The sequence below is a fragment of the Eleutherodactylus coqui genome, chromosome 4 (assembly GCF_035609145.1).
Source record: "Eleutherodactylus coqui strain aEleCoq1 chromosome 4, aEleCoq1.hap1, whole genome shotgun sequence".
Lineage (NCBI taxonomy): Eukaryota > Metazoa > Chordata > Amphibia > Anura > Eleutherodactylidae > Eleutherodactylus > Eleutherodactylus coqui.
Genome location: NC_089840.1, coordinates 135698778 through 135724119, shown reverse-complemented (window position 1 = coordinate 135724119; position 25342 = coordinate 135698778). Strand labels below are relative to the sequence as shown.

Below are 25342 nucleotides of genomic sequence, written 5' to 3'. Positions count from 1 at the left end.
TGATTTTTTCCGGCACTGCGATGCGGGGGAATAAAAGAAAGCCTTGTATATGACCCTATTCAAAAGATTGGGGTTCATATCTGTGTGAGATTTTCTTGGTCGTATGAAATCGACCTTAGGGTATATTCAGACAGGTGATTTTCTCGTGCAAGTTCTGTGTAATTCCAAGATGGACAGAACTCGCATGGGAAAATAATGAATTCATTTGAATGGCTTAATTCACACAAGCGATTTTTCTCTCAGTGCGATAGTCTGAGTTAGAAAGAAAATCGCAGCATTTCCTATTTTTGTGCTGTTCTTCAAAAACTGTCTACCATTTTCTATTGGAGCAGTAAAAAAAAAACAACAAACAAAACAAACATTATGTTCTGGTGTGCAATTTTTATGCGAGTGTGATGAATTTAATGCAGGTTACTACAGGGACAACACGAAAAAAAGAAGCAGGAAGCACAGAGCAGAGAGAAATGTGATTTTTCACGCACATGAAAAAGAAAATAGCGGGAAAACTGCATTGAAAAAAATGTCAGTTTTTCACTGACCAAAATCACACTCGCCCATGTGAATACGCCCTAATGCCTCATGTCCACGGTGAAAATAATATTTAAAATCCGCAGCGGATCACCCGCGTGCGTGATCCGCATCTAAAATTTACCATTGGAATGCACTGACCTGACCACCCGCGGGTAGATAAATAGCCGCGGATCGTATTTAAAAGTGATTTAAAAATTTCATGTGCGTGAAAAAAAAACGTGACATGCTCCATTTAAGTGCGGATCACGCGTGCGGGAGCTCATAGCTCAATTGATGTCCCGCATAAAAAAAAAAAAAGGAATTTAAGCTCATCCGCACCGCATCCACAGCAGAAATCCGTGTTACATATTCGCAGCGGACCTGATTTTCCCCGTGGACATGAGGTCTTAGAAAGTTGTATCCTGCTTGATAAACGCCATTTAACAGTTAACGAGCACATCGCACCCCACAGTCCGGCAACATTAGCTGGGTATATGTAATTCTCCACAGTCTCTATCACACAAAGATGCTGTTAAAATAGTTAAAAGTAAGTGAACCCTGTGGAATTTTTTCCCCAATTATTAATACAATGTGGTTTCATTCTTACTTCATGTACAATTAGCCGAGGGCTACAGAATCACATCAATTACAGAGGAAAAATGTGTTAGTTTTAATAGGAATCCCCACTGAAGTGTACACGGCGCAGGGTTTTCTGCACATACACTTGAAAATCGGGTACAGGAAAAAAAAAAGCGACGTATCACTTCTTAAGGCTCTTGCACATGGCCTTAAGAGACGCATAAATCTTGTCTGAATATGAACCCCATTCTTTTGACTGGAGTCATATACACGAGGGATATCACTCGATGATTTCAATGGGACCTTAAATGAATCGCATGGCTCACGCACGCCGTGCGATGTGCATGCGAGTGCAATGCGAGGTTTCCCATTGAAATCAATGAGAAACACTTCCGATACTCTATTGCACAAGAGGATCAAATTTTTCCCTGAAAGACACCACACATCCGCGGGTAAGTCACATGTTCACGAGTCTGATATCGGGCTGTGAAACTCAGCGCAATATCTCACTCGCCGTGTGTAGGTAGCATACTGTGGATTCTGCATCAGAAAATCTACATGCGGATTTTGGCCACCAGCGAGGAGGAAAGTGAGAGAGATCCCTCTCTTTCTCTCCCTCTGCCTCCCGATCCCCTCTGCAGCCCCCCACTCACCCCAGCGGCCCCCCCGAATCTTTAGGGACGAGCCAGCAGGTACTCGAAAAAGGCGATGCTCTCTCGAGTAAATCGCCTTACTGAGTATCCTCGCTCATCTCTAGTTATAATACACTCATCTGAAACCGGCCTAAAAAACATGAACGGACTGTGTTGTTCCAAAGGCTTCAATTTTTCTTGCAACTCTATAAGTGTCCATATAGAAAGCAGCCATAGATGTAGCAATGTTATACCCAACCAGGCAGTCATTGTGAAAGGTGACAAGATTTTCCATAATTGCAAGAATTGATTCTTTTTGAGATTCTAATGAATTTTAGAAATCCACAAGGCGAGGAAGAAAAAAATGTATAGTTTGAGAACAATTACAGTGTACGACAAATTTTCGTAACAGAAAGTAATTCATATGTTTCTGTAAAATTAAAATCTGCTGATTACACTGGTAAAACTGAATAATGGCAGCACGTCTCATTTTCATGTTATTTATCCCCTTAGTGACCAGGCATTTTTTTTCGTTTAAAAAAATCGTAACTCCTTTATTTATCCATCAACATAGCTGTATGTATGCTTTTTGCGTGACGAGTTGTATTTTTCAATGGTACCATATAAAAGTTTTAAGTGGAGTAAAATGAAAGAAAAAATGTTTCCATCTTTCAGTGCGTCTTGTTTCTACGGCCCACAAACTGCAACAAAAATGACCTGATAACTATATTCCATGGGGCAGTACGATTACTACGATACCAGACTTACGTAGTTTTTTTTGGCTGTACTACTTTTATTTTTTTTCAGACATTTAAAGGGGTTGTCCCGCGGCAGCAAGTGGGTCTATACACTTCTGTATGGCCATAATAATGCACTTTGTAATGTACATTGTGCATTAATTATGAGCCATACAGAAGTTATAAAAAGTTTTATACTTACCTGCTCCGTTGCTAGCGTCCTCGTTCCCATGGAGCCGACTAATTTTCGCCCTCCGATGGCCAAATTAGCCGCGCTTGCGCAGTCCGGGTCTTCTTCTTTTCTGAATGGGGCTCCGTGTAGCTCCGTGTAGCTCCGCCCCGTCACGTGCCGATTCCAGCCAATCAGGAGGCTGGAATCGGCAATGGACCACACAGAAGCCCTGCGGTCCATGGAGACAGAGGATCCCGGCGGCCATCTTCAGCAGGTGAGTATGAAGACGCCGGACCGCCGGGATTCAGGTAAGCGCTGTGCGGGTTGTTTTTTTAACCCCTGCATCGGGGTTGTCTCGCGCCGAACGGGGGGGGGGGTTAAAAAAAAAATATAAAAAACCCGTTTCGGCGCGGGACAACCCCTTTAAGTTTAAAAAAATTATTTTCTGCCGCCACCTTCTGCGCGGAAAAGCTTTTTATTCTTCCATTCACATAGTTGTGCAATGGCTTATTTCTTGCGGGACGTCCTGCAGTTTGCATTAGTACCATCTTGGAATACTTACGATCTTTTGATCACTTTTTATTGCATTTTTCCTTGAAGACAGAATGACCAAAACTGCTTTTCTGGCAATTTATTATTTTTCTTTTTTTTGCAAACGACGTTCACCATGCAGGGTAAATGCCTTACTTTAATAGATCGGACTTTAAAGGCCACAGCAATACTAAATATGTATTTTTGTTTTAGGATTTTGATTCTTTCATTTAGCCTAACCAATGACTAGAGATGAGTGAGCACGCTTGGTTAAGGCAGTTACTCGAGCGAGCATCGCTCTTCTCGAGTAAATGCATACTCGTCCGAGCAGATTCGGGGGGGGGGGGGGGGGGCGGCGGGGAGAGAAAGAGATCTCTCTCACTCCCCTCCCTGCCGCCCCCCGAATCTGCTCAGACGAGTATGCATTTACTCGAGAAGAGCGATGCTCGCTCGAGTAACTGCTTTAACCGAGCATGCCCGCTCATCTCTACAAATGACCTGTAAAAACACAGTTCATTAATTACCACTTACTGGTGGATGATCCGCAGTGTTTACGCCACGTGGAAACATACCCTATATGTTATATAAACCTACCCTTATAGTATTCAGTCAGCACGTGGTGTGTAACAGTAATTCCGAAATAGTTGGGTAATCACTTTTGTTATTAAGCAACGTTAATGGCGAGCCTACTGGATTAATTGTATAGGAATATTTCCAAAAAATACAATACAACAGCAATTGTATTAGATTATTCCCTATAATTGGAAAACCTTACGTGGCAGAAAAAAACGGATATCATATTTGAATTCAGCGCACTAAAGTTATTATAAGCCACTTATTTGCCTATCTGTTACAAAAAGTGTGTTACACAGTGTTAATGATAAGGTGTATTCGAGGAAAAACATTTATTACCCGATCCAGATATCAGTACGGATCCCAGCGGTCAAATCTCCACCAATCTCAGGACCTGTTCACATCAGAAGTTCCATTACATAATTCAAATTGTCAAAGGCAAAAACTACCCATAGGCAATAGCCCCTAAAATATAAATAGTTTACTATTCAAAAATAGACAAGGACAACATCAAAAAAGATTATAAAATAAAAGGGGCAAAAAACATATCAGAGCTAGAACGGGTACACAGGCAGCAACTGAAATAATAAACGGTATGGGCAGACTGCAATACCCAGAAAGGTTATCAAAATTGGGGATTAGTTTAGGGAAAAAAAAGAAGGCTGAGGGAAGACCTAATAACTATGTATAATATATCAGGGGACAATACAGAGATCTCCCCCATCTATTTATACCCAGGACTGTAACAAGGGGGCGCTCTAATAACTGTGTATAATATATGAGGGGACGGTACAGAAATCTCTCCCATCATCTATTATACCCAGGACTGTGACTGTAACAAAGGGACGCTCTAATAACTATGTATAAATATATCAGGCGACAATACAGAGATCTCTGACATCTCTTATACTCAGGACTGTAACAAGGCGGGGCTCTAATAACTGTGTATAATATATATGGGGACAGTACAGAGATCTCTCCCATCATCTATTTATACCCAGAACTGACTGTAACAAGGGGGCGCTCTAGTAACTATGAGAAGATATATCAGGGGTCAATATAGAGATCTCTCCCATCATCTATTTATACCCAGGACTGTAACAAGGGGGCGCTCTAATAACTATGTAAAGATATATCAGGGGACAATACAGAGATCTCTCCCATCATCTAATTATACCCAGGACTGTGACTGTAACAAGGGGGCGCCCTCAGCGTCTAGAGGAAATAAGGATTTCTACACCAGCATAGAAGTGGATTCTTTACTGTAAGAGCAGTGAGACTATGAAACTCTCTACCTGAGGACATGGTGATAGAAAACGCGATAAAGGAGTATAAGAGGGGCCTGGATGGCTTTCTAGTTATATCACTGATTACTTCAGAAGGGTCGGTGATCCAGGGATTATTCTGATTGCCAGATTGGTGGGAGGAAGGAATTTTTTTCCTAAAAATTTTTTGTTTTTCCTAAAATGAGGAAAAACTGCTTCTACCTCATTGGGGTATTTTGCCTTCTTCTGGATCAACGTTGAAGGAGGGGGTAATAGACTGAACTGATTGGACATAAGTCTTTCCAGCCTAACATATGATGTTGTTGTTGCTATGTTACATCATTACAATGGAGTACGCCTACATTAGAATACCCGAATGAGAGTTCAGGGCTTTGTTCACCAAGGATGTAAATGCTGCAGAGTTTCTAATCTGCATGGAGAGAAAAAATTCTGTGCAAATCAGGTTTTAAATCTCCAGCGCATCAATTTAGCAGTGGATTCTGACTGTGGGTTTGAAATGCAAAGGTTGAAAGCCGCGGCAAATCCGCATCATTCAGATGGGGACCTGGCCGCTGCATATTCGCTGCCAATTTTACGCTTGGAAAGTTAGCAGTGAATACACCCTTTGTGACGGTACCCATAGCCTGGGTTCACACAGGGTGGATTTGCTGCGGTTTTGCCGCGGTTTGCTGTTGCATATCCGCACTGCGGCAAAACCGCTGCGTTTGCAGTGCAATGCAGTACAAATGTGTTTGGGCAAAAAGCTGTTCTCACAGGACGGATTTTTTTCCGCACAGCCGCAGTGCGGAAATGCAGCTGCGGCGCGGTTTTTCAAGACACAGCATGTCAATTCTTTTGACTTTTCCACAGCGCCTTTTTTGTCCATAGACTTCTATGGAAGCAGCAAAAATCTGCATCAAAATATGCTGCAAAATTAAAAAAGCGCTGCGGAAAAAAGTTGCGGATTTTCCGCGTGGAAAATACGCAAAAAAATCTGCAAGACACAAAATAATGTTTGAAGCGTTTTTTCCGCAGAAGCAGTTCTTCTGCGGAAAAACCGCAGCGGAAAAAACGCAGCAAAACCGCAACAAATCCGCCCTGTGTGAACCCAGCCTTAGTGCTAAGATTTCTTATTTACTGGGTCAGTCATTATACATTTTTTCTTCTGTCTATGGTAGTAGTGTACTGTACATCCACAATGAATGTTGAAAGAAGAGATGATGCAGAAAATAAGGTGTGCTGATGGTTTATGTATCAAATTTAAGCATCACTAAAAAGCAGTATACTTCTGTTTTCAATCCTACTTTATTGAGTACATCTCAAATTGGCAATGCAGGTAACAAAACTTCAGGTTGAAAGACCTAGAGGAGGCAATACAAAATAAGACACGCAGGTCCCGATCAGAAGTTATGAATTTAATTGTTTGATGACACAAAACTGCTAATATATTTGTATTATTTAGGCGTACAAAAGGTCTATACTTTCCTGCAATATTACAATTTTTGATAAAGGAATAACAGAAGCAGTATACTTCTGGCACAAAAATAAAAAAGTACTACACATCTGAGCTGCTTTGACCCCATCTAAGCTACTAGGTAAGCAAGTATCAAGGGGAAAACAAGAGAAAGCGGGCAGCGCTCAGGACTATCCTAGATGGACATACATAAAGTAATACAACATAGGATAGTGGGTCACTTACTTCAGGGAGGCACATGAGGCCGAATCAGACCTCCATCAACCCCCTATGATCCGGAAGAGCAGATGTGCCAAGTACAAGTGGTCCGGGGGGTGCAGGAGCACACAATGCGGATGATGTTTTCCAATGTTTATTGAAGCCAACCAGTAAAACAATATCAATTCTGCAACGTGTTTTAGGGGCTACAGAGTAACAATCCCCCTTTCTCCAACAGTAACACATGTAGCCAAAGTAGTGGTATATATCATAAATAAGTGCATTACCATCATTACCTTCATTGGTGAAAGGCCTGAAACTGGTAGTGACACGCACCCGCGACAAGCCCACACCCTTCAGGCTGGATGTGATATCAGTGTTGCACCTGCTGGCACTTCAGCGACCACAAATGGTGTAAAAGTTACACCGCTGCGGTCCAAAGACTGAAAGTGGTAAATGAACGTGGAAATTCATGCGAGATTTCCTACAAGATTTTGTGCGCTAATTCGCCTTAATATTTAGTAGGTCTGAACAACAGTAGGGCATTTAAGACAACACACAAGGCATATGCACTACCAAGTACGTAAAATCAGCAATAAGGGCTAGTTAACATAGGGCTATTTGAGCACATATTATGCGTGTAAATTTTGTCAGTGAATAGAGCCCATTGATTTCAAGGAGTTCAAGGGGTTCATTCACATGAGCATATATTTTCACGCGATGTGTGATCACGTGAAAAAATACGCAGTGTGACCTATATTGGTGCGCATTTGCGCATTGCAAGAGTCCATTGAAATCAATAGGCATGCGTAAATGCGTATGACATATGTGGAAAGCCTGTGTATTCGCTGCACACATACGCACAAAAGCAATGCAATTTTGTGCTTTTTTGTGTGTGTGTGTGTGTAGGTGCAAACACGGTGCATTTGCACAGAGAAAAACTTGCCCAAGCGGGTGAAATACGCAGGCGTAAGTATATTTCAATCAGACAAACATGCAGAATATTTGTTTGGCCAAAATGAGCTTATGCCTGTGTCGCATTTCACTGGGGCATGTCAAGGGTTAAACAGCGGGGAGCGGAGGGTTCTCCGGTCCCCACTTTTTGAGCAAGTGCCATGGTTTTTATCCAACAGCCAAGCACCCGCTTTCCCTGGCATGGGAGGCCTATACCAGGGTTCTTATGCCACACCGTAAAAAGGTTACAGCATTAGAATAAAGCCTCGTAACAGCAAAAGTGTAAGGGCGGTCATTAAAGTGTTAATTTTTACAGTACTAAAAAGTGCAGGCTACTTTTTCCAGTATCGTAAACACATGTATACTGCATTAAAGCATACAGTTTTTTTTAAGGGAAGTCAATGACAGATAGATCAAAATGTATAACTTTGGCTTTATCTCAGAAAAAAGGTCAATATACAGTGTGTGACCACTTATAGACAGACACCGGCTGGCTCATGGCCGGAGCTTCCCTGTATGGAAGTTAGCCATATGACCTCAGAGTGCGGCAGAAAATCACATGACCAAGTCTACTGTGAATCAGTTGCAGGGCGAATCCACATTAGATAGGAAAATTGAGTGATCTGAGCGAAGTAGGACGAAGTCGGCTCATCGCTGCTAGACTAGTCGGGACAGGATTTCAAAATCTGCCAACCTTGTAGGTTTTCTTCTACAACTGTCTATACCGAGAATGGCATGATCGAAACGAAACATCTAGCAAACGGGGATCCTGTGAATGCAAACAACTCATCAATCAAAAGGTATCAGAGGAGGATGTCAAGAATTCTGATGACAAACAGGCAATGGACAGTCAAGTAAACTGCAGCCGAATACAATAGCGGTGCTGCAACTAATGTGTCCGAATGGAGAATTTTCCCTAGCATAGATGCGCTGTGACAGCAGGTGACCAGTTTGAAAGTCATTGCTGCTTAAGACCAAATGCACACGGGCGGAAATTCCGCAACAGGATTTCCCGCAGAATTTCCGCCTGTGCCCGCTGCCATAGGATTGCATTAGATAATGCAATCCTTTGTAGACAGCCGCAATTTGACCGCGAGAAAACTCGCGCTGTTAACAAATTGCAGCTTATCCTATTTCTGTGTGAGCCTCGCACAGAAACGTCACTGGTGACGCGTCGGCTCTAGTCTGCGCATGCGCTCGGGAGCAGGCAGGAGGAGGTGAGCGCCGGGTCACTGCAGGGGCATGGCTCGCATCCCGCTGCAAGAATTCTCACAGCGGGATCCGACCCGGCCGTCTGCAGGAGGCCTAAGAGAAACAGAAAGGCGAGACTTCAGCGGGCAAAAGAGCGCAAAAACAGAATCACTGGGCAATTGAAAAACATCGCCTGGTCAGATGGATTCAGATTTTTGTTTCACTGTGCTGATGGGAGAGTCAGAATTTGGGGTAAGCAGCATGAATCGATGACCCCTCTCTGTCAGCTGATCAGAGCAGTCAAAGCAAAGGGAGTCAGACCATCCAAGTGTTCTTTCATTGCCCAAAACAGTGTATAAAGTGCAACATTTCGTCTCACATGAGCCTTTTTCAAGCATACAAATAGCCACAAAGCCCCTAATTGTATACATATATAAAGTAGCAGTGTAAGTGGAGAAGTGTGGATGGGATATATATATTACTGACACAATTACTCACCATACACATATCCCCAAAAGGATAATAATAATAATAATTAAGAGCTAAGGAAAGCCTAATCAAAAGTGCACCACATTTAACGGACATTTCTATTTACCACTGCGGAGACACGTTGTGTAATCCTGTAGCAGGGTTGTTCGCCATCAGATCCACGTCATCAGGGTGCGACGGAGTTAATACATGCTTCCTCGTAACCATGGTCATCATTTAGTGCATCATAACAAGCGCGTACGCATCCACGTGCACATCTACCAGTCACTTCAGTGTCCCTAGGAACTCAGTCTTTACTTCCCGATCGATCGCACACATGCGTGTCTTTAACCAATCCGTGCAGAAGCCTGTCCCTGTCCCTTGTACTCACAGCGCCAATACAACTCAATGCAGTATCAGAACTTCCAGCACCTCCGCTTAATCTGACAACTACAAGTAGCTTCCTGTCCGCACGGGCCGATATTCTTACAGAACAGTTTTATCAGCCAGTAGAATCTGGAACACGACTAACTGTTTGGGTTCTGAAGGACAAAGGAGGTCCAAAGCTACTAGATGGGGGTCTCTAATGAAGAGGCCAATCGGTGTATGCTGATGACTTCGACTGTATAACTGTTTGTCAACAGATGTGTCAAAAAGTACATACATGGTACACAACTGCGCCCTTATTTAACATAAATGCACTGCAAAAACATTTTGTGAATAAAACCTTAGTGGGGTCTCACACAGGCGTCTGTTTAAAGCGTTTTTGAACTGCGTTTTCAAACGTGGTCGATCATTGCAATTGATGATGAGGTACGTAAATAAAAAAATTGTTGAAATGCACTAAAATACAGTAAACAGCGTTCGAAAATCGCAATCGCACGTCGGTAAAAGACATGCTCATGTGAATGAACCCATTGAAATCAATATGTTCCATTCAATACCTATTATGAGTGCAAAATATGCTTGTGTGAATAAGCCCTAAATGTAACCTCTGTGTAACAATGCAGATTTGTATGTCATCTAAGGTCTCTGGACTACTGGGTGACAACCCTAAGGAGACTGTAACTGCTGTCAGTATGTGTTATATCTCTATAACAGACTCAACGACTTAGCGGAGATGAAATGTTCTTAATTTCTCGTTGAGCTTAATGTGTAAAACTGCCTCGGAGAAAAAGTGTCCTTATTACTACAGTAACCAATCGGAGAGAATATAGTTGTCTTTTTTTCAGGGCACTTCAGAAAATTAAAATAAAAATGTAATTGGATACTATGGCCATGTTTTTGTGAGACATGAGGCTTCCTGCATCTCCAGTATATAACACTATAATGCTATACACTTGCATACGCCAGTTTTCGGTCACAATGTAAAAACAATGTATGCTGTGCACATTTTTTTGTAGGCGATCTGCTGCCCATTCCTATATAATAAAGAATGGTCTACCAATACTACTCCCAATGCTGGCCAAAGCTACCAGACACTGTTGGCCTCTGTTGGGTCAAGTGGGGCCTATGAAGACATTTGACATCTGCCCCAGGAGCTATCTTGGTATATATACCACACATTCATGTGAACACAACCTTACACAATTGGACGCAACACTAGAGCATGATACCAGCCTTACCTTTTCTGTTACCCTATCTTGATCTTCATGGGAGAAACCTCCAGCTCCAGCATTATCCCCTGCAGCCAACATTGCTGCATCAGTGGTAGAAGAAGATCGAGGTCGACCTTGCTGATGGTGCAACACCGCAGCCAGTCCACCATCCATTGGTGGGGGACGTCGAGGAAGATGAGGGCTTCCTCCACGCAATTGCTGATGATGATGATGGTGAGCAGTGTCCCCAGGTCCACTCTTGCTTCGACGACCACCGCCATGCTGACCAGAACCTCTCTTGACAGAAGGACGGGATCGGATTTGTTGTAGTACACGGTTAAAGGCAGTTGGACGTGCTGGTAAATCATGCAAAGAAACAGCATAAGACACTCGATGCATCTCTGGAGATCGCTCTTTCTCATCGGCAGAGTCGTGGTCTGAAGAGGATAAGGGAGCAGTTATGGATGCTTGTGGGGTTTGTGGTCCAGGTGTTGAGCAAGCAGCAGTGGGTTCTGAGGCTGCCTGGTGGTCCCGCTCTCTAGAACGCCGACGGCTATGGAATAGGTGCTTCAGTCCGTGTCCAAACATGGATCCTTCAGAAAGCTGTTGTATTTTCTGTAAGGAAATAAGTTTTGTTAAATTTTTAAGGTTTTATCAATGAGAGATTATTAAGATAATTAACCAAAACTAATATGCTTTCACATGATCATAAATGCACACTAGTTGGTCAATAACATAGGCATACCAACTATTTCTATAAAGTGCCTAGTACATCCAGTCTGTAGTCCTTTGACCACAAGACGTGCAGGTCCAACTTGCAATATATCAAGCCAAGGCTGCAATATAAAACATTGTGCATGCATTCCATCCTTACGCTACATAATATTTCTTTTAGAAAAATGTACTATGCAACTTCGGCAAAGCTTTGGTAGATACCTATATAGATAGACTAGGCCTATTTCTTGCAATCTAGTGCCCCACCGGAGAGCTAACCATGTAAGCTCCATTCGCACTGGAGCTTGTCAAACCTGTGATCCTGCAGTCTGAGAGTTTACAGCTGGCCGGAGTCAGCAAGAGAATGTCACATTACATCCATGAAAAATTTACAGTCTCCACATCAGCTATCAGGTTCCCAGACGAGTGTCTGAGCTCTGGGCTAACCTGCGGTGCCGACAGCAGAGGGATGGAAGGCAAGGCGCGACAGTCTGGGAAAGAGAGCGTTCATGGAAGAAACAGTATAGAAGTAAGAAAGTCAGGAAGATGTAGCACTTGAGAATGAGAAAGTAGGTGTGAAGAAGTGTCTGAGAAAAGATGAGAAAGTGATAGTGAGAGAAGAGATGAAGTGTATGACAGAAGAACACAGGATTGTGTGACAGCAAGGAAAACACAGACAAGAGCACATGAATAATTGAAACATCATGATGGCTTGGTCAAGAAAGCAGCAGTTCATCAGGATCCATGCTCCCCCGGCACGCAGGATTTAAAGGTCACCGTGAAGCTTTATTGTTCCCATCAAATAATAAAATATATATGTGCATATATTAGTGTAATCATTTTCCCTTATAGCTTTCTCATCCTTCTGTGCTGCAAACTGTGTGTGTTGTAAGAAAAGAAATGGCAACATGATTAGTAACTATTCTGCTTGTTTAAAGGGGCTCTGTCTCCATGTCACTGAGAGTACCATATGGTAGTGCCGGTCACATTGATGATATGTCTGCTGTGTGGATCTGTACAGTAGTTTTGAAGAAACTTGCACTTTATTAGTAGCAGCCAGACCCAGAACTAGTCCTGTATATTCAGGCTAGCCACACCAACCCCACAGACAATGATTGGCAGCTCTCCCTCTCAATGGCTGGAGGAGGGGTGGGTGTGGCTAGCCTGCAGTTCATGAATATCCAGGAATATTTTAAATAGTGCTCTATGTATGTGCCACTACTGATAAAAGGCAAGTTTCTCCAAAACTACAGCACAGATCAACACAGCATGGCAGGTAATCAGCGTGGCTGTCACTATCTTATGCTGTCACAACCAAAAGTAGATAAGAAACCAGCAGCACAGCAATACTCACTCCCAATCGCTTGTGGAATATAGCGAGGGCCTGTGGGGGTGCACGCTTCAAAGGATCCTAGACTCCATGGATCCCAATCACTGTAGTCCAACGATGGATAGTAGAAGCAGCACACCAGAGGATTCTTAAAAGAATTTGTAGCACCAGAGGGTGCTTCCTTTATTAAGGTCTCAATAGTAAAAATGCAACGTTTCAGCCCTGTATGGGCCTTTCTCAAGCAATATGGGGGCTGAAACGTCGCATCTTTACTATTGAGACCTTGGAAGCACCCTCTGGTGCTACAAATTCTTTTAAGAATCCCCTGGTGTGCTGCTTCTACTATCTATCGTTGGACTATCTTATGCTGTCCTCAGAGGGGTGCAAAACATGGTGACGGAGTCTCTGTAAGGATCTTCTATTTGCATGGAGATGGCCAAGCTGTGAACAAGTGCCCTTTGCTTCTATGGAGTAATACCTCAATAATATGGAATTTGTTGGAACAGGACACAATTTTTTTTAATATAAAATCTGTAAGAAAAAAACTCTTCGGACTGCCATATAAAATAAGAAGCCCGCAGGAATCTAAGGGTGCCATATTATGGATCCATACAACACCCACAATCCATGAGTGTGCAGGAGGTCTAAAAATGACTAGTCGATAAACATTTGTATTATTCCATAGCAGACAGAGTCTCAGACTGAAGAGGGTCCAGAGCCTCTTCCTTAAAGAGCTTTTACCACCATCGTTTTGAACCCCTCTCTGAGGGCAGCACATAGCAGTGATATGGCTGCTGTGTGGATCTGTGCAGTAGTTTTGGAGAAACTTGCCTCTATCAGTAGCAGCATATAGGAGGACTAGCTCTCTGCTTATTACTGTGCATAAAGAAAGAGAGAGCTGCCAATCATTAGCTGGAGGGCGGGTGTGGCTACCCAGCAACTTCTGAATATGCAGGACTACTCCTGTATCTGGGTGCTACTAATAAAATGCAAGTTTCTCCCAAACTACTGCACAGATCCACACAGCAGACGTATCACCGTAATCAGTGTGACAGTCACTGCCTTATGGTGTTGTCAGAGAGAGGGGGGGGGGGGGGGGGAGGGCAAAAACATGGTGACAGATTCTCTTTAAGCAATACTTAGCTATACGGTATATTTTCCTGAAAGGACCATGAGAGCACTAGAGAAGAAGCTTCAAAGAACAGGTGCTGCATCAGCCTGCCCAGTGCTGATGTATTCAAATTGACATAACCCTTTCTACATGGGTAATAGGCAATTAAAATACAGATAAAGATATAATCTGAAGTTAAAAAAAAACAAAAAAACACAAAAAACATAACAATTATTAGGCTATTTTAAGTAATGAATGAAAAAATAGAAGTTAGGATGTTTTTACATCTGCAGCCAGGGTTCTGTTTTACTGCTCCAATCGGGGAGCAAGAAAGGGGAATCTCCTGGCTGAACTGGATCCGTCTTATGATAGAACCGAACAGCGCCGAGTGCACCCCATAGACTATAATGGGGTCTGTTTGGTTTCTGTTCAATTTTACTAGATGAAAGAGCGTGCATACTGTGCTTTTTTATTACAGTATTTTGTGCCAGATCTGCGACTGAACCTCCTAACGGACGTACCAGCGCAGGTGTGTAAGCAACCTTGGCAACTGTAACCAGACTCACATGTAGCTGTTTTCTGGCAATTTAGTACCGTTTTTCACAGTACTGTATGTTACATGGGAGTTAACGACATTTTATGAATTTGCATTCGACTTGTCATTTCTAGCTCAGTGTCCTAACCAGGACAGGTTTGTAGTGTGGAGTTCCCGGACTCTAGTATGGCCAACAAGTGCCTACAGTATTGCAGATGTGCTATTTCTGAGAATGGTATTCTCACTGGTTCGAAGGCCTAGTATTAGAATAAATGACACTCTCTAGTCAAGTGTGACCGCAGTACGGCTACTGAAAGGTTTCATAATCCTCCCTGACAAATCACAGATGACCGCTGGAACCCGGGCCATTTCCTACCTGACTGCAGCCATATACATTGTAAAAGTAGCCATAAGCTATCTCCACTATATGTTTAAAGGGAACTTATCACCAGTTTCCAGCACCTTGAAACAATTGCAGTGCTGCAATAGTGTTGTTGCACTGTTACTCCTCCAGGTTATGTTAGCAAGGATGATGAAAGCATATCTGCATAATCGTGGTTTTAAAAATTCCCGTGCCATATGTAGATGCAGCTCAGTGGTTTGGGGGGCGAGCCAAACCGACTCCCATAGCTGCATTTTTTTTTCACCTCTCCAGCCCTGTGACATGAATGCTGAAATCTCGTAGTGGCACATGTGCAGACAAGCCATCCCATTTGTGGGCAGATTCGAGTACCTTGTCTGCGTATGCACCGGCACGAGAGTTCATGACTATAAAACTTCTGCAGCAGCTGGGCCTGTTGTAAAGTAACAAAACTGATCATACTCCCCTCTCCTTGGACCCCCCAAGCGGAGCTGAGCGACTCTTATTGACCTGCAGCGGCTTCTGGGTAGACAGTCTGGTCGAAGTATGTGACTGCTGCAGCCAATCAGAAGCCACAGCTTCACATTCCCAAACTCCTGGCATCATGGTATTCAAGATATGAGCATTGATATCAGGAGCACCGATGGTGACACTGCGGACTCTGGTTGGCCACATTGGTCACGTGTTTCGCCCAGCCATCTACCCAGAAGCCAGGGCATGTGAGCTACTCAGCTCCAGTATAGGGGTCCAAGGAGATGGGAGAATGATCTATTTTTTAATTTTATAAAGGGTTCGCTGCTAGAGAAGTTTTTATAACCGTAATTAAACCCCCTAAAAGCGGATTCGTACAAATGTATTTGCATGGCGTTTTGCGTGTACAAAGGCAGTGAATAGTACCCATTAATTTCAATGAGTTTGTTCACATAGGCATATTTTGTGCGCACATTTTGTGCGTGCAAAAAAAAAAAAAGTAGCCTGCGCCATTTTTCTGCACATTTGCGCACGGGAGTAGCACATATTGGACTAATTAAATTAATTGCCCACTTCAATGAATAGGAGTATGGTTGCGTGTGTTTTTTTTAATGTGCAAATGTGCACGATTTGCAGGCACAAAAAATACAGTAAAAACGCACATGCTTGTGAAAATACGCAACGCCCATTGCACAAATACACCGCACATATGCTCATACGCCCGTATGACACTGGCTTAAGGTGCTAAAAACTGGTGAGAGGTTCCCTTCAAACATTAAATAGCCCAAATCCTCAGGTAACGGGCTGGGTGAACCTTGCACTGGGGTCAAGTGCGAGAATTTATCATCTGGGTAATTTTTGATGCTACTTTTGTGCCCTTCTGTAGTTAAAAATGTGACAAATGTATGAAATGCCACACAATGTTGATGAATTTGTCGTATCTTGAATATGTCTACAGGTGTGGAGTCACTTTCTACACCACTCAGCTACTGGAGGGAGATTGGAACTAATTTTACAACTTTTTAAAAAGTTGCAGGCTAAGGATTGTCTCTTTAAAACTTTACACTTTTGAAAAGTGGAGTTAGAGGTGGAACATGTGTTCTTTTTGGGTCAAATCTATAGATGTAAGCTTACGGCCCAAAACACTGACATGAAGACGTTAGCAGCATTTAGGCCACTCGCACATGACCTTACGTAAAAACACAGCGTTTTGTGCGCATTTGCCTGCGTTTTTACTGCAGACTGTTACACACTAAAAACACAGACAAGCAAGCTGATGACACAACATTCTTTCCCCTCCCGGTGGCATAGCCATCTGCGTAAAACGCATGCAGTATTATGCCGGCAATTGCATATGTACTACTTTTTTTTTACCCACACCAGTCATTTCCATGGGCGATTCACATGTGGAATATATGCAAAAACAGGACATACAGTGTGTGATTTTGCGTGTGCAAAAAAGGCTAGTGTGAGAGGCCCCATCGAAATATATACAGGTTTAGTGCTGCGTATTTCGTGCACGCATTAGATGCAGCGAAAAAAAGGCTTGCACGACCCCAGCCTTAGGCTAACTTTACACAGGCGAGCGTGAATCCCGCCCCGATATTGCGCTCCCCACCACGTGATATCCCCAGGGATTTGGAACGTTTTCATGTCAAAACAGCCTCGCATCACTTCAGGGATGCAGGGAATATCCGGCATGACTGTTACAGCTGCGGCAGAGGATCGCAGAGTTTCTGCCATTGCTTTCAGTAAGATTGGCGCTGCTATGGCTCACCACATTGAAGATAAGATAGATCATGCTGCGATTTGTTTCCCGCATCGAGGTGCCATGCAGGATAACATCGCTCATGTGTATGACCCCATTCAAAGGAATGTGGTTCATATTTTTTCATCACGCAATGCACAAATCCTGCGCGATTTTGACGCCCGGCCTTACTGTGATTTATAAAATGATGATAATTGCATTCAAAATAACCCGCACCAGCTCCGTTATTTTAAACATTTTTTTTTTTTTAAATCAGACAAATCCATTTTTTAAGGTCTTTGGAAAAAAGTTCCCCATTTTCAGGACTGTCCCGGAGTTTACATTTGGCAGTGGGCTAGGTGTATCTGATGTCTGTACAATTTTATGATTCCTATATGTATTGTTACAGTATAGCTTCTATATTGTAGCAACCTACTTGACACTCTTTTTCCCCACACAATATAATGCCTCGCTGTACGCTAATTAACTTTTATTCTCCGCTTCTAGGTGCAAACTTCATGTGACAACAAGCTTCACGCAGACTTAATGAATCCTGCTGGAAATGATGCCCCAACTACAAACACACATAAGAGATTCCAACATTTCCATGCTGCCATATACAAACACTCTCATCGCTTCTGCAGGTTTCACAACTCCAGCTACTCAGCTACCAGAGGATGATTGTAACAAATTTTGCAACTTCTTAAAAAGTTGCATGCTATGATTCTCTCTTTAAAACTTTTCTCTACTCAAAATCTGCCCCCTTTTCTAGACACTTTTGAAAAGTGGAGTAGGGCCCCCTGCACACGGGCAGAAATTCCGTGGCGGGATTTCCCGCAGAATTTCTGCCCGTGGAAGCTGCCATAGGATTGCGTTCTAGGCTAAATCACGCGCAGAAAACAAATCGCGGCATGCTCTATCTCTGTGTGGGGCTCGCAGAGCCCAACACAGAAATGTCACTCCCCGGCCGCTGGCTTCGGTCTGCGAATGCGCCGGCTGTCCGGTAGCCGGCAAATCAAAGAGCCGTGGCCGCCGAAGCAAATGAGTGCCGCACTGGTCTGTGCAGGGACTCAGGTCGGGTCCTGCTGCGAGAATCCTCGCAGCCGGATCCGACCCGGTCGTCTGCAGGCTGCCTAAGAGGTGGAACATCTGTTCTTTTTGGTTCAAGTCCATACATGCAAGCTTTCAGACCAGACCCCATTCAAAAGGAAAGGGTTCATATTTGTGCGTCTCGCAATGCACAAATCTTGCACGGTTTTGACACACGTTTGAAGCCAGCCTTACTGTAATCTATAAAATAACTGCATTCAAATAATTGCAATTCCGAGCAGCGTTTTCGAATGCATTTTACAGCATTCAACAGCATTTTTTAGGCATCCTATCATTGCGATGGGTGATGAGGTGCATTAAAAAGCGCTAAAAATGCACGAAAATAGAAGAGGTAGCGCTAAAAATGCTGTGTTCGAACCCTAGTCTGCGAGGCTCCAGCAATGGGAGTGTTTTACATCATTTAGCGTGGCGTTTCAAACATTGCACTAAACACTGTAAAAAGCTGGCTGTGTGAGAGCGACCTAATTGTACTTTTTGCACGCACATCTCATGCATACCTGCGTGCACAAAAAATATGCAAGCATTTTCCTATTGATTTCTATGGGCAATTAAGTTAAACTAACAATACACAAGAAACAGTGAGTCGGGAGGGGTATCATCAACAATACTTCTGCAGCGCCACCTATTGGATGGCAGCATTCCTGCATATATTTCCCAGAGAAGCATGAATGGCCTTATAAGTCTCCTCACTCACCTTCAAGGTGTCTCCTAAGGAGAGATGTTACCACTCACGGCCAAGCCAGAATCCTACTGCACACAGATGGGGGGCAAAACCCCCAAAACAGCTGTCTGTGTATGGATTCTGGCTTGGTTTTCAATCCCCAATCATTCTTCCTGTAAAGGGTCAGACACTGGTTTGCAGTAATGCTGTCATCCAATAGGTGGCGCTGCAGAGGTATTGTTCTATCTTCCTCATTTACACAACATGCAGAAACAGATGCACGTCTGTAATATCTGTAGTTGTGGAAGTATTTTTATACAAAAATTCCTATTTATTTAAAATGTGTATTTGTGGTACGGTACACAGGTATATAGCTTTTACATGCAACATTCCCCATTGCCATAATTGGCGGATGGGAACTTAAAAAAAAGGTCCACAAATAGCATAGCCATACTCTCATATCTGACAACACTGCTATGTTGTGTTGGATATTACCGATCGCTACTTAGCATTACAGCGGATGAGGCGATATAATACAGAGGGTTGTGTATGCTTGTAATGCACTCGGGCAGAAGTACTCGGCAGTCAAGCAATCAGTCATATTGCAACATTTTGATCTATTGAGACATTCAGGTTACAAGGACCCATCATCAACTACAAGTGCACAATAAGGTCGCTTTCAGACTAGCGTATTTTAGCTCCGTATTTGGTCCGTGTTTGCGGGTCGTAATACAGATCTAATGTTAATCTATGTCTCCATTCAGATGGCCGGATTACATGCAGCTCTTTTTTCAAAAGCACAGTATGACCTATTTTTCCGTATTACTATTCTTTTCTACGGAACAAATATGGATCAGCATTTGCCCAGTAGAAAATGAAATTTACAGTACAAATACTGCAATTATAACATGTCCACAATACAGATCCATGTTATGGACCTGTTATAATACACTCATCTGAAACCAGCGTGATGCACATGGAAATTCTCCACCATAAGGGAAGAATCAGACTCCATCTGTGCTGGCAGCATTGCCACACCACTAAGGAAGCTTGGAGAACCACAATGATTGGTAAGATAGCTTGGTGTATATGGCCTGCTTTAATAAATGGCCTGTGCATAATATTATATAGGTATTATTATCCTTACAGATCCATTTATTAAAGTTACAGAAAACATACACTCTTTGACAAAAACAATCCCGCCACCAGAAGAAGTTGTCGTTTTGCTGCAATACTCTGCATGCAGTTCCATCTCAGAAAGATATGTAGATCATGAGAGTTGTGGTGTGATTAGATGAACGGCCTTGTCATCTGAGACCCCAAAAGTGGTTCCCCCCTTGGCCTATAAAAGGCTCTTAACGGGTGAAATCTCTTCTCTGCATCGTAGAGGCGTCTAGTGGTCAACAAGCTCTACACAAGCGGAAGAAGAGGTCACTGCACATAAGGATGTGCAGTGACGTCTTCTTCCGCTTGTGTAGAGCTTGTTGACCACTAGACGCCTCTACGATGCAGAGAAGAGATTTCATCCTTTACCAGAGTCTGAGAGGGGCGCATTATTGGGATGTGAGAAGCTGGATGGTCGTATCGATGAATTGTCCCCCACCGGCCGTTCTGACCAAACTGTTAGGAGGTGTTGGCACCAGTGGATGTGTGAGGTCACACAAAGTGACCGGGCTCAGGACGCCTCCGACAGACCACCAGTAGAGAGAGAGTCATCTGATCGTCTGACAAGAACCAGAAGTTCCAACAGTTTTGTTGTCCACCATCCACAGACAGGTGGCACCATCGTTACACCCCTGTGTCTGTCGAAACCATTTTCTGGCGTTTGGCTGAAGGTCATTTAGACTCCCAGTGACCATTACTTGTACAGCCTCTGACACCCACCGTTACCTCTGTTTGCAGTGGCATTGTGAACGACGAAACTAGACTGCTACGGAGTGGAACTGGGTTGTCTTCAGCAATGAATTCAGGTTTAGTTTGGGCCTGACCATGGCCATGTTCGTGTCTGGAGACCTTGAGGTGAGTGCCTCAATCCTACCTTTGCGGTGGAGCGGCACACTGCCCCCTGCTGGTGTGATGGTCTGGAGGGTCATCACATACGGCAGTCGGTCACCCCTAGTAGTGGTATGAGGGACAATGACAGCTCAGCAATATGTTCAGGATTTCCCACAGCCACATGTGTCCCTCTCCTGGCTTTCAAGATACACAGGGCAGGATAATGCTCGGCCGCACACACACAAGGTGGTCACAGGAATGTCCCCAAAACATTGTCACACTATCGTAGCTACCCGGTCGCCAGATTTATAGATCATATATGGGACCATCTGGGACGTCAACATCAACAGCCTAAGAGATTGCACATCTAACAAATGTGGACCGATATGCAGCAGGATACCATACGGAACCTGTATGCCCGCCCGTATCACATCATGTATCCAAGCTAGAGGCGGTACAACAGGGTACTACAGCCTCCATGCCTGGCCCGTATCACATCATGTATCAAAGCTAGAGGTGGTACAACAGGGTACTAGAGCCTCCATGCCCATCCGTATCCTATCTTGTATCCAAGCTAGAGGCGGTACAACAGGGTAATAGAGCCCCCCTACAAGGGGTCAGTTCACCACAGTAAATGATGCTTTTGCTCTGATATTGTAAGCACTTACTTATATTAACCGAGCGATAGCCCAACTTATTGAGCTCTTCAGAATGCTGGACAGCTCCCCTGAGTCCTGATACCTTGTTCTCCATCCATTGTCTCCTGTCCCTTGTCCTCCCTATCTAGTCCACCCAATGTCTTGTTCCTTCCCCAATTAGTCTCCCATATAAACCTGGCCCTGTTCCCTACTTCTTTCGCCTGTTTATTGTGCCTCTAACCAAGCTATCCTCCTGCATACCTGCTCCTCTACAACTGATGGCCCATCTTGTGTACCAGACCCCGGCTGCCCGCTTGACCACGCTTCCCGCCAGCAGTGATTACAACAAGTGACTCCAGTCCTGCGCCAGATTGTGACAATAATATTTATATATATTATATATACACTCACACACACCTCCTAGGGGAAGGGTTGGTTATTACAATGGGTGTAAAATGTCCTGCCGTATTTCGGACTGTATATACTACCATGCTATAATAGTGTGTATTAAGTGATGAGTGCCGCAGTCAATAACCACATTTTACTTCACCGTTGTCACGTACTCCGTGTTCTTACAAAAATGACTGAAAAAAAAAAGCCAAGCGTGCTCGTCAGTTCCTTCATTTCCATAACCTGCATCTTGCTCGCAGCCCACTCCACAGCTCTCACACCAAAGACAGCCAGCAAAACTTTATTCTCTTTCCAGCGTCTCTATGGAAACTGCAACAGAGCCAAATAAGTTCCCCACTCTCCGCTGCGCAATGCTCTGCAGAGTGATGCATCTGCTGACAGCTGTCTATGAACAGGTTAATTGCGGCTGATGCTACATGTCCAATTACAGAACACTTGTACAACTGCGTTAAGTGAAAACATGGAGACTCCTGTATGTAATATGACCTGTAATAATCAACAGGTCTTGGATAAAAGTACCTAAAGTCAGACATTTTACCGGCAATACTGCGTTCTGTCGTCACGGTAGGCGTGGAATCGTAATCAGACAAGCATGTCACAATAACACTTAAGTGACCCTCCATACTAAGTGCACACTGCGTATTCTGCGTCCCCCGGGCCGGGCTGGATATTTGGTTTAGGGGCAGGTAAAGATTCCAGCAGATTTATCTAAGGCCGCTGTCATACGGTCACAAGCACATTTACGTGTGCACTCATGCCACACATTTGCGCAATGGATGCATGTGCATGTTTCACTGTAAAGCACGCAACCGTGCTCACATTCATGGAAATGAGGAATTAGTGTAGCTAGTTCAATAGGTGTTCTTTCCCGCTACGTATTTTAGCGCAAACAAAGTACACTTATGTGAACTAAACAATTGCAATCAACGGGTTCTATTCACTGCGTATTGCGCAAATAAGTTTGTTTCCATCCAGGGCTCCTGCACACGGGCGATTTTTTAAGCATTTACGTGCACTCAAAAGCCCTTGCGCAAACCGAAGACAATAGAACCCATTGATTTCAATGTGTCCCCTCACATTGAGGGTTTTTGCGCCTGCATTTCTGTTGGACGAAAAAAATATGCAACATGCTCTATTTTTGTGTGCATTTGCGTTCCGAGGCTCATTAGGAATTTGTGGGGGTGCGCAAATTTGCAACCTGTCTGCACATAATCATGCGCATTACCGCATGATTTCGTAGTGTTAATTCCTAATACTGGGGGCCTAATAAGTCTGTTGAGCCCGTTCAGAACTGGCGCCAGTGTCTCCAGCAGCAATGTGAACAGGCCCGGCAGCACGAAAATATACAGTAAAATGCACAAAGCACATGATCGCACTCCACTCATACTCTCACAAGTGTAACTATGCATACGCTCGTGTGCAGCACCCTCAGGGCTTATTAATCTTAATTGATGATTGAAATCAATAGGAGCCTGCTTGCATGGTTTTTTTGTGCACACAAATACACAGGGCATGTGCATGGTAAAAATACAGTGCAAAAACGCAACACCCAGCGTGCACACACGTGTGCATAAATACGCTTAAGCCCATATGAAATAGCCTAAAGTGTCAGCCATTGAAGAGAGACCATTTCACCCTGATCTATGTACAGGCATGCACATGAGCCACATGCATTCAACCTTTTGACGACAGGAGGTGGCAGAAGAGCATCTTGTGTGGCCACCTCCTCAGGGTGCAGCTGCACATGAACCATGTCCATGCACACAGGGCACATGTACCCAGGCTACATCCGTGCACACAGGGCACATGTACCCAGGCTACATCCGTGCACACAGGGCACATGTACCCAGGCTACATCCGTGCACACAGGGCACATGTACCCAGGCTACATCCGTGCACACAGGGCACATGTACCCAGGCTACATCCGTGCACACAGGGCACATGTACCCAGGCTACATCCGTGCACACAGGGCACATGTACCCAGGCTACATCCGTGCACACAGGGCACATGTACCCAGGCTACATCCGTGCACACAGGGCACATGTACCCAGGCTACATCCGTGCACACAGGGCACATGTACCCAGGCTACATCCGTGCACACAGGGCACATGTACCCAGGCTACATCCGTGCACACAGGCTACATCCATGCACACGAGTTACATCCATGCACCCGGGCTACATCCATGCACACGGGTTACATCCATGCACACGGGTTACATCCATGCACACGGGTTACATCCATGCACACGGGTTACATCCATGCACCCGGGTTACATCCATGCACCCGGGCTACATCCATGCACCCGGGCTACATCCATGCACCCGGGCTACATCCATGCACCCGGGCTACATCCATGCACCCGGGCTACATCCATGCACCCGGGCTACATCCATGCACCCGGGCTACATCCATGCACACGGGTTACATCCATGCACACGGGTTACATCCATGCATTACCTTGAGGTCTGGCGGCTTGTTCCTGGTGATGACAGGGGGGTTCTGGCTGACAGCGGCTCCCGCATCCCCCGGTCCTGGGCTCTCTGCGCCTCGCACTTCCATGACAGGAGGTGGCAGAAGAGCATCTTGCGCGGCCACCTCCTCAGGGTGCAGCTCGTCCGACTGGCAGCGCTTCATGTATCCGGAGGGGGCACCGGGGGCAGCAGGGCACCATCAATCAGGGAGGGCAGCCGCGAGGGAGAAGGTGTGAGGAGCGCACGGTCCAGTCATCCGCAGGGCCCCGCTGTCCCGGCAATGTGCTCCGCTGCATCCACACATCACACAGACGCCTAACGGTCCGCGAGCGGAAGAGGCCTCGCCGTCTAGTCCATCCTCCCCCAGGCCCTTCTGGCTGCAGGTCCCGGGGGCCCCGGCTCCTACGTCCGCACTTCTCCCTGCAGAGCCTGGGCTGACCAGCGCTCAACCGAACCCCACTGGTGAGCGACAACGCTTCCGTCCAATGACAAGGCAACACTTGATGTTCGTTATCCAATCAGAAACGGGGGCGGGAACTTAGCCCGTTTCAAGGTGGGTTGAGATGCGGGAGCTGTCACAGGAAGGTGGTGCTGCACGGGATGTGGAGAGGAGGTCGAGGGGCAGCGGAGGGCCCCAGGTCGTGACTTCATAGGGCCCCAGAGAAAGCTCGGGACTAGTGGAACCACAGGGAACACAACTGTAGCAATACAGAACTGTTAGTACGTGAGGGGTGTCATACATCAGGGGAACCACTCAGTGGAGACAGATACCCCAACAATCCGGCCATTGGAAGAGAAGACGAAATGGATGACTGCAGGCGCGAACTGGGGAGCCCTTGGCCACCAGTATAATCCCTATTGGGGGCCCAGAATATTCCCTCATTCACGCTCCTGTCTCC

The 25342-nt window shown here is 44.8% G+C and overlaps 1 protein-coding gene across 2 annotated transcripts in view; it reads right to left on the bottom strand.

The window, feature by feature from the left end:
* Window positions 1-24906, bottom strand: part of TMCC2 (transmembrane and coiled-coil domain family 2) — a 78063-nt gene extending 53157 nt beyond the window's left edge. For both annotated transcript variants that reach the window (XM_066600164.1, XM_066600165.1), the window contains exons 1-2: window positions 24430-24906; window positions 10910-11497 (exon numbers count right to left, since the gene is read on the bottom strand). In XM_066600164.1, coding sequence (XP_066456261.1) covers window positions 10910-11497; window positions 24430-24606 — 765 coding nt within the window. In that variant the 5' untranslated portion in view covers window positions 24607-24906. The remainder of the gene's footprint in view (window positions 1-10909; window positions 11498-24429) is intronic.
* Window positions 24907-25342: the final 436 nt, after the last annotated feature.